Source organism: Medicago sativa, chromosome 4 (genome assembly GCF_051527215.1).
Source record: "Medicago sativa cultivar Bolivia chromosome 4, Bolivia_mono, whole genome shotgun sequence".
Classification (NCBI taxonomy): domain Eukaryota; kingdom Viridiplantae; phylum Streptophyta; class Magnoliopsida; order Fabales; family Fabaceae; genus Medicago; species Medicago sativa.
In genome coordinates, this window is record NC_140752.1 from 81,818,833 (window position 1) to 81,836,805 (window position 17,973).

At 38.8% G+C, this 17,973-nt stretch overlaps 3 protein-coding genes across 3 annotated transcripts; 2 read left to right on the forward strand and 1 right to left on the reverse strand.

Annotated features, from left to right (window-relative positions):
• The first annotated feature begins 2,658 nt into the window (after positions 1-2,658).
• Positions 2,659-4,609, forward strand: LOC146932637 (uncharacterized). Its single transcript, XM_085704360.1, has one exon. It carries the CDS (start codon positions 2,894-2,896, stop codon positions 4,358-4,360), a length of 1,467 nt encoding a protein of 488 aa, XP_085560486.1. The 5' UTR covers positions 2,659-2,893; the 3' UTR covers positions 4,361-4,609.
• Positions 4,610-6,753: 2,144 nt separating this feature from the next.
• On the reverse strand, positions 6,754-7,446 carry LOC146932638 (uncharacterized). The gene has a single exon (XM_085704367.1). The coding sequence runs from the start codon at positions 7,368-7,370 to the stop codon at positions 6,984-6,986; it is 387 nt and encodes a 128-aa protein (XP_085560493.1). The 5' UTR covers positions 7,371-7,446; the 3' UTR covers positions 6,754-6,983.
• A 1,192-nt stretch (positions 7,447-8,638) lies between these two features.
• Positions 8,639-9,360, forward strand: LOC146932639 (uncharacterized). The gene has a single exon (XM_085704341.1). The coding sequence runs from the start codon at positions 8,643-8,645 to the stop codon at positions 9,117-9,119; it is 477 nt and encodes a 158-aa protein (XP_085560467.1). The 5' UTR covers positions 8,639-8,642; the 3' UTR covers positions 9,120-9,360.
• Positions 9,361-17,973: the final 8,613 nt, after the last annotated feature.

Genomic DNA, 17,973 nt, shown 5'->3' on the forward strand with positions numbered 1-17,973 from the left:
AAATTTTCAATCACCACTTTTAGACTTTATTTTTAAGTCAATTTATGTGTAGCATTTGTATTTTTGATCGAAATTGTGTAGAATATCGTAAAAATCTCTAAAAAAAATTAGATTTTTCAATAAAACATGAATTAAATATGGATTTTTACCAGCCAAAAATATAAAAAATCATATTTAATTTATGTTTTGTTAAAAAATTCAATTATTTTAGAAACATTCTTATAATATTATAAAATTTTATTAAGAATTATGAATTCTGTTATGGATCATGGAATCTCAGGGATAAAGGTCATAGTGATCTGCTAGAGAGAGAGCATAGTAGTATTCATGTGGTAGATAACCATAGAGACTCATAGGAGAATCAATAGATTTGATAAAAGATATGAATATGAGTACAATGGTGAGAGCTATTTATAGAGGTGAGTTAGTGTAACTAACTCCTAACTAACTTGCTTGCTCTCCAAGCTATCTAGATAACTTGCTCTCCAAGTTATCTTCTCACTATATTCTAATAGTCCTCCTCAAACTCAAAGTGAGAAAGTTTACCAATTTGAGTTTGAAATACAATGAAAATTACAATTTATTCTTACTACGTAACTAAGTAAAATTGGGGGGGGGGGGGGGGGGGTAAAACAAGTAACTAAAAAAAAGGAAGGGAAAGGAAAAAGAAGCCCAGATTGAATCCAGGGGTGTTGAGCAAGCCCAGCCCATCTGATAACATGTGAGGAAGCTTCAGACTCCTGAACCAAAAACGCTTCTGAACCAAAACCAGCTTCTGAACTTGCTTTCTGAAAACCAGATTCTGAACGAAAACTAGCTTCTGAAAACCGCTGATGCTAAACTTGCTTCTGAATCTGAATTGAACACAAACGACATAACACCTTCTGAAACATGCTTCTGAAAACGCTCTTCTTCCAGTCACACTTCATCCAGAAATTCGATTCTGTTAACATAAACAGCACTAGCTAAAAAAAATCTGACCCAAAATAGCTTTTGTAAAACGCGCTTCTGTAATCTGATCTTGACAACACCTTTCAAAACAGAAAAGAGATTATGCTCTTCATATTTTTCAAAAGCACTTATGAACCAACAACAGCTTATACCAAATCAACATTCTTTCGAAAAGCACTTTTCAATATCTGATTCAAAGTAACTTCTGGAGAACGTGCTTATGTGAAGCTTCTGAAACGCGATTCTGTTATGTAAACGCAATTATCGGAAAGTGCTTCTGCAAACTCGAACGATGAATCAGAGATGATCGAAACGCGAATTTGTGATATCAGATAACAATACGAAGCCGCAAACAAGGAATCTCAGATTAGAAAGCGAATTCACGATGTATAGAGGAAGAAGAAGACGAACTCCAAAAGGCTCAAATCTTGTTGTGTCGATTATCAGAAAGAACAAAACATGTCTCTAAGATGTGTCATCTTGAATAACCGTTTTCCTTCCTCTATCCCAAGGTATCCACCACAAACGGAAGGAACGGTATCGGAGAACAGTGAAAGCAGAGAACAACAAAGACAAACGCGTTCTTCCGCCGGGATCGAATTCCACAATAAACTCGTCATGTAATGTGCAAAACGTAAGGTGATTGTTGTCGGAGGAAACAAACGATTCAGTCTGTTTTCCGACGAACAACCACGAAGCCAAGGGCCCCACGGCGGTGAAGCCGTAAGCAGAGCTCCTCAATCTCACTGGAGCTGTGTGAATGACGAATTCTTCCGACGCTTCAGAAACAACGAAAGCAGAGCAACGATTCTTCAATTCAGGTTCAAGAACTTGCAATTTCTCATCATCTTCGTGCACAACTAACACAGAATCATCATCATCGACGATGTCGTTGCAAGAAGTAACAAGAACGCATGAAATCTCACCAATGTTGACGGAAAATCCATCGAATTTTGGTTCGATTGAAGGAGTAGAAACCGGAATGATTGGAGAATCGAAACTGCCGAATTAGATGCAATCATGAGAAGCTGAAGGTTCCTGAATTGCAGGAGCAGAATCTGCGTCAACGGAATCTTCATCTTCATCAATGTCGGAAGCGGAAGCATCATCATCTTCATCCCTAGAGTATCGCTATGATACCATGTTATGGATCATGGAATCCCAGGGATAAAGGTCATAGTGATCTGCTAGAGAGAGAGCATAGTAGTATTCATGTGGTAGATAATCATAGAGACTCATAGGAGAATCAATAGATTTGATAAAAGATATGAATATGAGTACAATGGTGAGAGCTATTTATAGAGGTGAGTTAGTGTAACTAACTCCTAACTAACTTGCTTGCTCTCCAAGTTATCTTCTCACTATATTCTAATAAATTCTGCGTATGGGTTTACTTATAATGAGAGACCAAAAGCAAAGATGCAAAACTTTTAAGGATTAAAAATCGAAGAATTTTTTTAAAAATTTTAAAAAAAAAGTTAATATATTTATAGGAATAAAAACTTTTTAACCCTTTGATTTTTTAAGTCATTGGCTTTCGGACAAAAATGTAAAGTTTATCTATATTTTCGTCCTCTTCCTTCAAAGTCTTTCACTCAACCGGTAAATATAATTAGTTTGTAAATTAACATTGGCCAGAACTGATAAATGTATTTCACTCCCCTCCCGGAGGCATGTCAAAGGCTTAGTCAAAGGTCGAAACACAGTGTGAAGTTAATATAGCACGGGTTCAATCATTCTTTCACCCCACTCCAACACATGTTTTTCAGGATAGAACTAACCATGTCATCACCAGCAGCACAATCCCAATAAAATCCCAATTCAATTCACCACAATTACCAAACTATCCTCTCCTCTCGCCACTGTCAACTGACACTCATGACGTAAAATTCCACCATTATCATCAAAAGTCCATTATCGTCAATTCACCACCACCACCGCTATGGAGGGTGGAAACAGAGCTGAAGCTGAACGGTGGCTATACACCGCAAACAAACTCCTAAGTGCACGTGATCTGCACGGTGCACGCTCCTTCGCGATCCGTGCCCGAGAATCTGACCCAACTTTCGACGCCTCTGAGCTTCTCTTAGCTGTCATCGACACTCTCCTCGCCGGAGAATCTCGGATCAATGATCACCACCGTGATTGGTACGGAATTCTTCAAATTCTCCGATACACCACCAACATCGACCACATCGCGAATCAGTATCGCCGACTTGCTCTCCTCCTTGACCCTAATCGGAACCCATTCGCTTTCTCCGGCCACGCTTTCTCCCTTGTTCATGATGCTTGGTCTGTTCTCTCAAATCCCGCTAAGAAAGCTATGTATGATAGTGATCTACGGTTGCTCACTACACCACCGGTTCCGCCACAGCCTCATCCGCAACCGGCTCCTCAGTATCAGCAACCGCCACTGCAGCAGCCTCCACAGCCAAATCCAACGCCGAGGAAAAACTCTAGATCGAGGGATGGCACTGGCGCCACCGCCACCGAGCCGACACCGTCTCGACAGAACCGGAACCCTAGTGAGGCAGGTGAGACGACTAGGCAGACGCGAACAGCGAGTGCTGCTGAAACGGAAGGTAACATTAGTTTCTGGACATTGTGCCCTTACTGTTACGTTTACTATGAGTATCCGAAGGGGTATGAAGATTGTACCTTACGGTGTCAGAGTTGTCGGAGGGGGTTTCATGCGGTGGTGATACGTTCACCGCAGGTGAATGAGATAGATTCTTCGTTTTGTACTTGGGGATTTTTTCCATTAGGGTTTTCTGGTGATTCTAAAGATGTGAACGGGGCTTCTTCCAATTGGAACCCTATTGCACCTTTGTTTCCGTGTTCGATGAAAGGATCGTCTAATAGGAAAAAGAATTGGGTTTATTATGATGAAGAGGCAACTGCGGCGTTTATTGATATTTCTGATCCGAGCGATAATGATTCTGATGATGGTGATTGGAGGGGTGGTGCTGGTAAGAGCAGAGGGGTGAAGAGGTCAGGGGTTAGTACTAGTAAAAAGATTAGGAAAGATTCCGGTAATGCTAGTGGTAGGGGAGCTGTTGGGAGACCTAGGAGGAGTGCTACTGGTGCTGCATCTGGGAATGAGAAGAATGTTGGGGCTGTTGATGATGCTGCTGTTGCTGCTGGCGGTGTAAGGGCAGATACTAGTACTATTAAGAAAGCTGCACTGGGTAGTTCCAGGAGGAGGGGTGCTGGAAACTTGGATTTGAATGTGGAATTCAGTAATGATGTGGAGGAGCCGTCCCGTGGAGTGCGTGCCCGTGAAGGGAATGCAAGTGGCAATGCTGAGGATAATATTGATGGGGTTGGGTTTTTTGAGGGTCTTGATGAGTTCCTCAGTAGCTTACCCATTCTCAATCCGGTGGGAGATGATAAGGTTAAGGGTCATTAGCCATTTTGTAATTTAGATGCTTTTACTTTTTTATTTTCGTAGACTATAGATGTTATTACTTGTATGTTTGCAATTGTAGCTCAAAATGATGCTTGAGCTATTGTGAATTCTTGTCATTGTTAGATTTTATTTTAACTTACGACAGCATCTCAGTACATTATAGCTTTTGAAGTATTTGAGGATTGCTTCATGACATGTAGATTATGTTGTACCATTAAGGAAGGAGATATAGATTGTTTTTTAAAGAAAGTCAGGTATACACTCTCTCAGTAACAGGGCAATAATGAGTGTATTTCGGAGTTTTACCTGGCCCTAAACTCTTTGTATGCGTGGCAATCCAGATAATAATATATACATTTGTATGTCTGATCTGATGGTGCTTTACACTATGCTTGTTAGCAATTATTTTGTACACAACATTCACCATCACATGCTAGTGTTTTGTTTGGATATTTTGTTTTTGTTTAGTTCTGTTGTTTTCTTCTTGAGTGTTGTGTGGTGTGGCTTTGCTCTGTTGTAAGTTTGAGGTCAACAGCAAGTCTAGTCTTCTTTTCCTTTCATCACATCCTTCCAAGTCTGTTTGGTCCAGGCTTGAAAACACCAAGCCTTTGTTTTAAAAGGCAGTTTCTGGGTGCGGTGATATCTGTTAGGTCTTTGGTCCTGTCAGGCTGTTAGCCAATGTTTCAGCATTTTCAAACTGCTAACAATTTAACCAACTGGCATTTGCTTGTGTCTCCAATATGACATTGGTATTTTGAGCTAATTTGAATTGCTGGGTTTATGTATCATGCTTTTTCAAAGCGTAGGTATCCCCATCTGCATGTGCTTTCTATTTCCAAAATTTTAGTGGATGGGTAATGATTTTTCAATTTAAACATTTGGTTCTGAATCCTGATAAAGCATTTTGCCAGGGGCTAATAAGCAATTTATTTAGAATTCTTTTCTTGACTGCAACTGTAAATGAGGTCAAAATAAGTTGTACGCTTTATCAGCATTACATAAGGCATCATCTACAATAACACCTTATCATGAACAAGGATCTTAGAAGGTGTTTAATGAATATTTGAAAGAACCGCCTTTGATCACTGGCGTGTTTTGCTAATTTGCCGGCATTTCCCGTAGGGATGTGGTGGATATTATCTTTGTATAGATGGTTTATTTTCTGTCTTAGCTAAATAGTACAATATTCTTATATGGTGTGCTCTAACTCAGTAGCATATTAGGTCGGGAAATACTTCCATGACATTGCTTGGGTGCCATTGGTACCATTGATGCAATCCTGGCCGTTGATGTGTGTTGATGGGTGTGGGGATGTGTGTGTGATGTGTGTGTGTGTGGTGGAGATGGCACCAATGGCACCAATGGCACACAACTATGGCACCAAAGTGGAACCCATATTAGGTCTAAGCAAAGTATATATCTTTGTGAAGCCCCTAAATACTGAAGAAACATAGGAACATTGAAATTCCTTGTTACTAGTTCTCACATTTGAAAGAAAGGTAGTTGGGGGCAACATCTATAGCGGGGAAGATACGAGCACTTATATGGTGTGTTCTAAGAAGCATACTAGGTCTAAACAAAATATATATCTATGTGAGGCACCTAAATAGATTGAAGATACATGGGAGCATTTAAATTTGGCACCTGTTGTTGAGAAGATCATAGGATCTCAAATTAAGTGATTTGGGCAAGTGCAATGTTCTATATAAGCCCTGTAAGGCCAGGTAGAGAGGGAGACCTATAAAGTTATAAATCAATCTGCTTAGCTTATGTTTGGTGACTTGCAAGGACAAATGTCGTCACCGTGACTTTTCATTCTCCAAAATACACACTAAGAGGAATTTTGATCCAAATGGTAAAATTCATCATCGTAGGACATTATGACATCATTTTATGCACACTATAGAACGACACAATGAATGTATATTATTTATTCTAGCATATTTGTATGCTGTTTGGATGTTGTTTGTTCCAGCCTATATGTATGTATCTTGCTGTGAGTATGAAGGACTGTGATAAAACATATGTTTATCCTAGCCTATATGTATGTATCTTCCTGTGAATATGAAGGATTGTGATAGAACATCCTAAACCACACTTCGAGCATGTTGATTTGAAATGATTTATCTATCAGTATACTGAACGCTTAGGTATCCTGAAAGTACCAACCATCGGTTTATTTCTGGGTTTTACTACTCTGGACATGGCCACACTAGTTTGAGTAGATAGTTAGACTTTGCTTTGCAAAGAAAATGGTTTTAAATCTGTGTATGGCATATATTGCAGACAAAATATATTCGTGCTATAATACTTGTCTCTTTTAATTTTTTTGGGTGCATAATTTTGTTTGTTTGTTGTTATAAGAGTTTAAAAGAAGACATTGTAGCTGTATCTAATCTGTAATTCAAACATCAATAATATAAAATTCAAAAGTACAAGCAATGGTGCCAAACTGGCAAGTAGAAAGAAAAAAAAAATACAAAGGCTTTTTACTCCGTACAATGAAACAAAGATACTATGATCATCATGACCTCGTATAATTTCATCACACACAATCAAGAAATGATGCAATATCTATTGCATGTATTTAGCTGATCACATAATGCAACTCGGAAAGAAGTGCTTAAGGGCTAGATGTTGAAGGTGGTGGGGAGAGAAATGGGATGGAGGGGAAAGTGGTTGGAATGGAAGGAAAGTTTGGAAGTGAAGTGACTGCTGGCAATGGTGGAATGTTGAGAGATGGAAGTGTTGGAATTGTTGTAGGAAAGCTAGGAAGTGGTGGCATGGTGAGCTTAGGAAGAGATGGAATGGCAGTAGGCAATGGAGGAAGATTTCCCTGAGGCATATTTGGAATTGAAGGCAAAGGGGGCAGTGTTGTTGGTTTTGGCAAAGTGGGAACGGTTGGTAAGTTTGGCTGTGTTGTTTGCAATAGATGGCGAGCTTCTAAGGTCATGCTTGACATTGCCACAACCAGAAGTAAAGTTGTGATGAAAGATTTGCTTGATGCCATTGATAACCTTTTGAATTGTAGGAGCTAAGGAGTATTTTTGTATATAGAGAATTTGCTTTGCGATTTTATGAAAAGTAAAGGGATAGTGGATGGTCTTATATAGAGTAAGCAAGATTTGGAGGAGGGTAGTTTGGAGAACAACTGCAAGAGCTTTTGCAATTTTTACTTCTTTAGTTAGTTCAACTTCCTCTGTTTCACTTTGACAAAATCATTAGGCGGGTTGGCCAAGACAATTTGTCATCTAGACTGAGGATTTTTTTCCTTCACTTTTCTTCTATTTTTGTTATCTCTTAAACTTATATCATTTTTAATATTAATACATACTCAATCCCTCCAATATCTCACACATTATTTTAAACAGGACCCACTAACCATCTATCAAAAATTATATATCATTATATTTCAATATAATATTTGTTTGATGGCACGACAACAAACATGCACGAAAACGGCACGACACTTTACATCCATTGGATGTAAACCGTACAAAGCTTCTTTTATTGTCTCTTCTCCATGTTTTGTTTGTCATCCAATAATTTGAGAAGTCGTGTGTTTGTCGTTGGTTTTTGTGTCGTGCTTAATAGCACTGCTCATATTAAAAAGGCGTAGAGCCCACAAATAAGAAGAGTGATTATTTGAGACTCTCAACTCATTAAACACCCAAAAATATTTTTTCCCAATGATGGCAATCTAATACGTACCAATGGTAACTATAAATTCACGAAAATATAATTAATTTTTCTTAAATTAAATATTTAATATATCGACATCTGTTATAGGTCTTGAACTCATGAATATTGTTGGATTTTAACAAGCATGTTGATTGATGAGTGAAATAGCATAAGAAATTAACTTTCCATGATCAATAATGCAATGTCAGCTATCATGTGAACACATGGTAAGTAAAAAGTTGTTACAGCTTTAAGGACGAGTTCTGAAAACAAGGGTGAACCCAATTAGATTACCAACTCTTAGATATTACATTCTGTTTGTAACTAATTTTTTTTTTTCTCTCAGTCACCAAATCCATACAAAAAATATTTAAAAACACTTGTCATTTTATCCTCTTTTGCTCTTTGAAATATATAAAATAGAAAGAGTTAGGCCATCATACATTTGAGCGTTTAGAGTAGCCAACCAATCTAACCAAAAAATGCTTTTGTCAAAGAGAAAGTTGAACTAACTAAAATTGCAAAAACTTTTTATGGTTCTCCACAGTCAAACTTACCCTCCAAATATCTGTTACTCTATATAAGACCATCCATTATCCCTATGCTTCTCATCAAATCCCAAAGCAAATTCTCTCTATACAAATACACTCTCCTTAGCTCCTACAATTCATCATCAAACTATATATCAATGGCAATAAGCAAATCCCTCATCACAGCTTTGCTTCTAGTTGTGACAATGTCAAGCATGATGAGCCTAGAAGCTCGCCATCTTTTACAAACAACGACACAACCAAATTTACCTACCATTCCCACTTTGCCAAAACCAACAACATTGCCACCTTTGCCTTCAATTCCAACATTGCCTCAAGGAAATCTTCCTCCGTTGCCTACTATCCCTTCTATGCCTAAACTCACTATGCCACCACTTCCAAGTCTTCCTACAAATCTTCCAACTCTTCCATCTCTCAACATTCCACCAATGCCAGCAGCCACTTCACTTCCCAACCTTCCTTCAATCCCAACCACTTTCCCCTCCTTCCCATTTTTCTCCCCACCACCTTCAACCTCTAGCCCTTAAACAATTCTTCACTTGTTATCTTTGCATGCAATAGACATTGCGCTATTTCTTTACTGTGTGTGATTAAATTGTACGAGGTTATGATGATGGTACTGTTATCTTTGTGGTGTGAAAAGCCTTTGTATTTTTTCTTTCTTTCTACTTACCAGTTTGGCACTATTGTTTGTACTTTTGAATTTCTGTTATTGATGTTAAATTACACATTTCTACAAACAATATAAAATCTATGTGTATTTGGTCACTAGTTTTTTCAAATATTTGACCTGGGAAAATTTAAATAAGACTAGATGAAAAGCAATGCGTTGTTATTAACGTATATTTAAAAATTTGGAAAATAGAGAAATTATTATTAAATAAAATGACACTAATGACTATTTTAGAACAGTTTTAAAGCGGATTTAAACTCCGCTCCGCCTATTAAAATTATAAATATAAAGTCAAACTTTTATCATTGAGGCATCGACGTAGGTTTATACAATATCTCAGTCAAATATCTTTTTTACATCCAATATTACTAGTATGAAACACCGTTGGCTTTAAAGGGAATGTTATAAAATGTTGCAATAGGTTTGAACATATTTCTTGTGCTCTGGGTGAATAAGAAAATGATAGAAATCAAATGAAGATTGTTTATAACCATTTTTGATAGAAATCAAATGAAGATTGTTTAATATATTTTGACATAGTAGATCACAAATAAGATTTTAATAAATTCAATTTTGAAAAACTTCTCTTAGCAAAGTGAGGCAAAAGTATGAAAAAAACCCTAATTAATCATTTGGCAAAAGCTTATGCGGTGAGACTTTTTTGAATTGATGATCAAACACAGTGAGCACAAAGATATTAGAGAGAAATAAAAAAATTAAGAGATATCAAAGAGACTACAGTGAAAGAGCCTCATGACTTAAGTATCACATTGAACATACTTTTATCTACTCAATGTGAGACTCTTTACATTGCCACATTTTTTAAGAACCAACGTCCGTATAGGCTTGTAGCCCTTCCGTGATTCAATTTTCAATGAAAGTACCAATTGCTAGCACTTAAACTCATAAGGAGAGATCAACCCAAAAATTAGTCAATTAGGTAGGAGTGTCTCATGCCTTAAGTATCATATTGAACACTTTTATATACTCGATGCGAGACTCTTAATAAGAAACAAAGTAAAGTGTATCACATAAAAATGTGGGAGTAATCACTTGAATTATTTAAGCAATGCTAATTTGGATGACTTTTCCAAATTATTATTCTTTCACTTAATTCATTTAATCACTTTGTTTATTGCTCTGTCCATCGAAAGCACACCTCAAGCGTAGGCTTTAGCCTGTTAGCTCACAAAATTGAACAAACCAAAGTTCCACAAAAATTACTAATTAAGCAGCCATATCTAGCAAATTTTAGAGTAGCCTACGCCACTCTTTGCAGCTCTTCATTTACAAAGGTTCCACTTGTCAAATTCCCGGTGCTTCTTGAATCCTTATTATTCCATTCCCTCAACCAACGACCTCTAGCCACTAGACGTATAGAAGTTCACCTTTTTCAGCCTCAAATGTCTTATTTTCTTTTTTATTCTCTTAGTGTGATCTAAATCTCTAGCTTGTTGCCTTTGATATTAGTGTAATTCTCAAGAGCACTTGCATGAGATGATGATTTGAATATCTTTTAAGTTAACCATATTCTCCGTCTCAAAATAAATTATTTGAATTTGACTATGATCATTATTCACATAACATATTTTCACCATATTTTTCTACCATTATATAAAAACAAATGGTAACATATAAGATATTGTTGGATTTGTCTAGACGAATATTTTTAAAATATCAAATTTTTATAACTTTTTCTAATACTTAATTACAAATGTTAAGTGTCAAAGATATACATTAAGATGTGTAAAAAGTCAACAATGTCACTTATTTTAAAACGGGGGAGTAGTAATCTTATTTCATGTTTGCATTCATGCACCACCTTTAACAACATAATTTTAGAGACAATATTTCCTAAATATGCCCGAGAAGAAGGTTTGAAGTTCTTAGTGTTTTTCTCAAGAGGGCTTGTATGAGATTCCTGGTTTATATAAAAAAGAGTTAAATATGTTTTTGGTCCCTATAAATATACCGATTTTTTGTTTTAGTCCCTCTAAAATTTTCTTTTAACTTTTAGTCCCTATAAAATTTTCAATCACTACTTTTGGTCCCTATTTTTAAGTTAGTTTTTGTATTTTTTTAATGAAATTGTGCAGAAATGTGTAGAATATTGTTAAAAAATTCCAAAAAAAATTAGAATTTTTTAACAAAAGAGGGACCAAAAGTGAAGATGGAAAATTTTTGAGGGACTAAAAGTTGAAGAAATTTTTCAGAGTGACTAAAATGAAAAGTTAACATATTTATGGGGATCAAAAACATATTTAACCCTATAGAAAAATAAGGAAAATGTTAACTGGTGTCTTAGACACTCGTTAAAGAATCAAATGTAGCAAATATTGCATTGAAAACTTGAGCGGTCAACTCCTCAAATGAATAAAAAGTGTTATTCTCACTTTAAAACTTTCTTTTTTAGGTTCCTTAACCAGTGTCCCCGCTCCAACGACACTGGTTAGCATGTCCCAAAAAATAATAGTGATCGAGATGAAAAGCAATGTATTCCCTCTCTTAGAGGTTTTCAATTGCTGTTTTTTTACCATTATTTTGTATGCACTTTTTACTTATGAGACCAGAATGTCCCCACTCATTTTTTGCTATTGTTAACATCTACCTAACAATCCATCTATTGATGAGAACATATACATCCCTTATTTATTTATTTACTTATTTATTTTGGTCTAGTTATACATCCCTTGTTTAAAATGAACTTGAGATGTGAACAATGCTATGTTAGACATAGTTAAGTAATAGCTGCCTTTTACTCTTTCTCTATATTTTATCTTTACGACTAGAAATGTCTGTGATGTACAATCCTTTGGAAATTAAGACATTACACACTTGGTTCCCTGGCCTGTTAGTTAGGCAGCATTGAATTAACCATTAATAGGAAGAGGTTGGATTATGCTAGAATACAAATTTCAACAGATAGGATGGGGCTGATAGATGCTAAGGTGAAGTTGGTGGTGGTTGGGGCGGTTTACCATCTCTGGGTGGTGGAGGAAGGAAGAGGAGAGAGGAGCACCGAGGAGGAGAGAGGAAAGGGTTTGGATGATGTCATCTCACATGCCTCCATTGATGGTGACGTGGCAGGTAGGGAGGGGAGACTTTTCTCTGATGAAGAGATGTGCAGTCCTAGGTCAGAGAAATCTGTACATTTTGAGGTTTTGAAAAGCAACTCTATTGTACAGTCTTGTCCTGGGCCAGATGTAGAAATAGATGAGCAGTTGGAATTGACCAAGAGATCTCAGCAAGTGGACTCTCTAAAAAGGGTAGTAAATTTGAATGAGCCTGTACAAGGAGGACAAGTGGCACTTGTGGGCCAAGAATTGGAAGAGATTGGTGAGGATGTTGATGGGGCCAGCAGGCTGATAGGAGACAAAGAAGGAACAGAGGCGGCAGCGCATGAGATGGTTGGGAGTGAGCAGCACGCGCCTCACAGGAGTGTGGAGGATAATGGAGGTGGGGACCATGCTGGGAAAAAAGTTATGTTGGGCTCTACAGATGGGCTTTCGAATTTTGAGTCCCAGGATGTAAAGGCAGCAGTTTTCCATCAACAGGAGGGGTGTAACGAGAATGTTAATGGCATAGCTGGGTTAGTAAATGTAAACCAACACATTAGATTTTATTACGAAGATTCGGAGGTGTCTGATTTCAGCGACTCGGTGGAGGATTGTGAGGGGGAGGAGACAAGGGTTTTGAAAAGTAGGCAGCGATCAAGGATCAAGAAGAAAGCTGGGGCTTTTGCTAAAAAACAACTATGCGGTTCGCCGGAGTCTAATTTTGAGACTCCTAAGTCTGGGAATGGGGAGAAAGGTAAATACCAGGTGCTATCGGCTCATAGAAGGACAATATCGCAACCATTGGGGAGAGAAGAAGAGTGGAGTGAAGAGGAGGGGGGTATAAGTAATGTGGCGGTGGGGAGAAGGCAAGCTTGTTCCCTAGGGGTTGGAGGATTGCAAGCGAGGTCGGTGGTAAATTCTAAGGTGCGTAGGCAGCAGGGGAACAATAATTCTCTAAAGGAATTAGCGGCAATCAAAGAGTTGGGAATACAAGATAAGGTTGGTGTTTCTCATTCCTTGAAGGAAGGGGGAATTATAGAAAAACTAGTCCATATGGAGAATGTTGCGGTGAAAATTAAGGCCAAAAGGGAGGAGTCAAGGTTACTTCAATGATAGTGACAACTTTTAATGTGAGGGGATTAGGGGGAAGAGTTAAGAAGAGCAAAGTTCGTGATCTTGTGAGGTCACATAATATTGATTTTTTGGCAATTCAAGAAACAAAGTTGGAAGTGGTTACCCCGGAGTTGTGTTACGCACTATGGGGGAGTGAAGATTGTGAGTGGACGTATAGACCATCGGAAGGAAATAGTGGCGGTATTTTATCTATTTGGAGGAAATCAAGTGCTAATTTGTTATTTTCTTTCCAAGGGGAAGGTTATGTGGGGGTTTGTTTGGAGTGGGGGGTGGATAAAACTAGATGCTTGGTTACTAATGTTTACTCAAAATGTGACTTGGTTGCTAAGAAAAGGTTATGGGAGGCACTTTTGGAGGAGCGAGCAAATAGAGGTGGAGGTGCGTGGTGTGTGATAGGTGATTTCAATGTGGTGTGCCGTAGAGATGAAAGAAGAGGGGTTAATGAAGAGGCTTCAACGACGCATGTGTTGGAGATGTTTTTATTTAATAATTTTATAGGAGAGATGGAGTTGGAAGATTTAAATGTCTTGGGTCGTCGTTTTACGTGGTACCATCCTAATGGGAGATCCATGAGTCGGATCGATAGAGTTCTTATTTCGGAGGAGTGGTCCCAAGCTTGGGGGGAAAATTCACTTTGGGTGTTATCTAGAGATGTATCGGATCATTGCCCATTGGTGCTCAAGAATGGAGGATGGGATTGGGGTCCAAAACCTTTCCGTTTTAATAATTTTTGGTTGCAAAATCGCAAATTTAAAGGGGTGGTGGAGGAGTGTTGGAGGAATCAAAATGTTCAAGGATGGATGAGTTTTGTGCTTAAAGAAAAGTTGAAAGGCCTTAAGGTTAAAATTAAGGAGTGGAACAAAGAGGAGTATGGTGGTATGGAGGAAAGGGTGGAGAGGTTAATGGAGGAGATAAGCAATCTAGATGAATTAAGTGAGGAGGTAGGAGGCTTGAATGAGAGGGAGGTGGAGGCGCGTAAGGTAAAGTTTGAAGAATTATGGAGGCTTCTTAAGGCGAAAGACTCGTTGATTGCTCAACGATCGAGATCTAAATGGCTCAAAGAAGGGGATGCTAATACAAAGTATTTCCATAATTGTGTTAAAGCGAGGAAAAGTAGGAACTTCATCAAGGCCTTAAGGGAGAATGAAGGTTGGGTGGTATCTCCTTTTGAGGTGAGAAGGAAAGTAGTGGAGTATTTCAAAGATATTGTGGCGAGTGATAGTTGGGAGCGTCCGAAGTTGGATGGGGTGAATTTTGAGAAGGTCACCGAGGAAGATAATATGTTCTTAATTGCTCCCTTTGCTTCCTTGGAAATAGAGGCGGTGGTTAGAGATAGTGATGGAGGTAAAAGCCCGGGCCCGGATGGTTATAATTTTGCTTTTGTTAAGGAATTTTGGTACCTAGTAAAGGATGAGGTGCGAATCTTTTTTGATCAATTTCATGCAAACGAGGTGTTGCCAAAGGGTATGTTATCTTACTTTGTCACCCTAATTCCTAAAGTATCATCACCGTTGGAGTTGAAGGACTATAGGCCAATCTCCTTATTAGGTTGTCTCTATAAATTATTATCTAAAGTGTTGGCTAGGAGATTGGCGGCCGTTTTGAATCCTATTATTTCCCAAAATCAATCGGCTTTTTTAAAAGGGAGGAATTTGGTGGATGGTGTTTTGGTGGTAAATGAATTAGTAGACTACGCGAAGAAAGCAAAGAAGGAATGTTTGATATTCAAGGTTGATTTTGAAAAGGCATATGACTCGGTGGATTGGGGATTTTTGGAATACATGATGGTTAGGGTGGGGATGTGTCGGAAGTGGGTGGCTTGGATAAAGGCGTGTGTTTTTGGTGGAAGTATGTCCGTTCTTGTTAACGGGAGTCCCACGGAGGAGATTAGTATACATAGGGGTCTTAAACAAGGAGATCCCTTAGCTCCTTTTTTGTTTTTGTTGGTGGCGGAAGGCTTTAGTGGGTTGATGAGAAATGCCGTGGCTGAGAATTTGTTTCAAGGTTTTGATTTTGGTGGGGGAGATTTGGTGGTGTCACATCTTCAATATGCCGATGATACACTTTGTATAGGGAAGGCTTCGGTGCAAAACCTTTGGACTATGAAGTCGGTCCTCCGTGGGTTTGAGATGGCATCGGGGTTGAAGATAAACTTTTCCAAAAGCTCTTTGATTGGTGTGAATGTTAGTGATGAGTTTATGTCAAGGGCTTGTGACTTCTTGAATTGCAGTGCCGGAAGTATTCCTTTCAATTACTTGGGTCTTCCGGTGGGTGCAAATCCGAGGAGTATGTCGACTTGGGAACCTTTGATTGAGACTATAGGCGGAAGATTGAATACATGGAGCAATAGGTACATTAGCTTCGGAGGTAGAATTGTCCTTCTCAATTCGGTCCTTACCTCCCTACCTATCTTTTTTCTATCGTTTATTAAGATGCCGGTGCAAGTGTGGAAAAGGGTGGTTAGAATTCAAAGACAATTTCTTTGGGGAGGGGTGAGTGGGGGGAAGAAGATAAATTGGGTGAAATGGAAATCGGTGTGCCAACAAAAGAAAAATGGGGGTGTGGGGGTGAAGGATATCCGGGTGATGAATATTAGTTTGTTGTCAAAATGGCGGTGGCGTTTGATAGATGGAGTAAAGGCGCTTTGGAAAAAGGTCTTAGTGAAGAAATATGGTCAAGCGGTGGAGACTTTAATGGAAGGAAATCATTTGGGAAGGACTAGGTATGCTTCTATTTGGTGGAAGGATGTGGTGAATCTAGGAGACTTCGGATGCCAAAATTGGTTTAATTCGGAGGTGGAGAGAAAGGTGGGTAATGGTATGTCCTCAAGCTTTTGGAATGATAGGTGGAGAGGAGATAAATGTTTTCGTTTAAAGTATCCTAGACTCTATGCGGTTTCTAATCAAAAGGACGCGTTGGTGGGGGAGATTGGGGTGGTTTTGCAATCTAGTACGGAGTGGAGGTTTATTTGGAGAAGAAATCTTTTCATGTGGGAGGAGGAGTTACTTATAAGCCTTGAGGAGGACTTAGAAGGGATGGTGTGGTCGGAGGTGGAGGATGGGTGGAGGTGGAGTTTGGAAGATGGAGGAGTGTTCTCGGTAAAATCGGCGTACAATAGATTGGAAGGTTTGGTGTTGAGTGATGATAGATGGCGGGAGGAGGAAAAACGGGTTTTTCAATCTCTTTGGGAAAATTCGGCACCCTCGAAAGTGGTGGCTTTTGTGTGGAAGGTATTACTTGATAGAATCCCCTCTAAGGTTAATCTTGCTTTACGTAATGTGTTACCGGCGGAGGATACGATGACATGTACGCTTTGTACGGTGAGGGAGGAAACTTCGCTTCACCTTTTGCTTCATTGTGATTTTGCTTCTTCGGTGTGGTTGCAACTTATGGAGTGGTTTGAGTGTTTCTTTCCAATCCCTCCTAACCTTTTTGTTCATTGGGAATGTTGGGGAGGAGTGGAAAGGAATAGTAAGGTTAAAAAGGGTCGTTGGCTTGTTTGGTTAGCTACGTTATGGATATTGTGGAAAGTCCGGAACGATAACATTTTTAATAGGCAAATTTATAAGGTAGAGGAGGTGGTGGATGTAATCAAAGTGCAATCTTGGAGATGGATTTTGAGTAGGACGAAGCTTCCGGAGTGTCTATTCTATGAGTGGTGTTGGGATCCAATTTGGTGTCTCAATAGGGAGGGAAGGAGGTAGGAGTGGCAGCATTGGGTTTGGAGGTTTTGGCACGGCAGTGTGTATTATGGTGGGCTTCTGCAGGTTCCCCACTTCTTGTTTTTAGGCTGTGGGCCTGTAGGCTTGGTTGGTGTGCTTTAGGCCTGGGTAGGAGCTGTTTGCGTCATCCATTTGGTGGTTTGGTTCTCTTCTGGTGTGCTGTTAGTGTAGTGTGCTGACTGGTCAGTTGGGAGCAATTTATGGGGGTTTTGTGCAGCCTTTTGTTGGTTTGCTGCAGCAGTGCGGTTTGCTGCTTCCGGTTGCTAGTTGGTTCGGCTGTCTTGGTGTTGTCGCAAGGCTTTTACATCTGTGCTCTTGCTGCTGTGGTTTAGGGGCAGACCTTTTAGGTGTTGACGCAGGGGTATGCATGTGTTCCGTCAAATGTATATTCTTGCGTCTTTACTCTTTGGGTTGATTATTTGTAATTGGGTGGTTTTTTATAGGGGTTTTTGTTCGAGCCTGGTGATTGATTGGCAACCGATTTCCCCTTTTTGTATTTTTTTTCTCCACCCGAGCTTGTTAGTGCTTCTCGCACGGGCTCGTCGGTTAATAAATTTTTGCCGTTTCAAAAAAAAAAAAAAAAAAAAGTAAGGCTAACGAAAAATACGGCTTCAATATTGAATGTATATGCATTATTACCTATTTCTTTACTATGTCTAACTTAGCATTGTGGCCATGTTTTCATTCTATTCTATCAACTGCATATACCAACTTTAGTTGCGTTTATTACACGAATTTTCCTGTTTGAAATTAATACCATACATAAAAAAAGGCATAAAAATACTTAGTTTAGTAC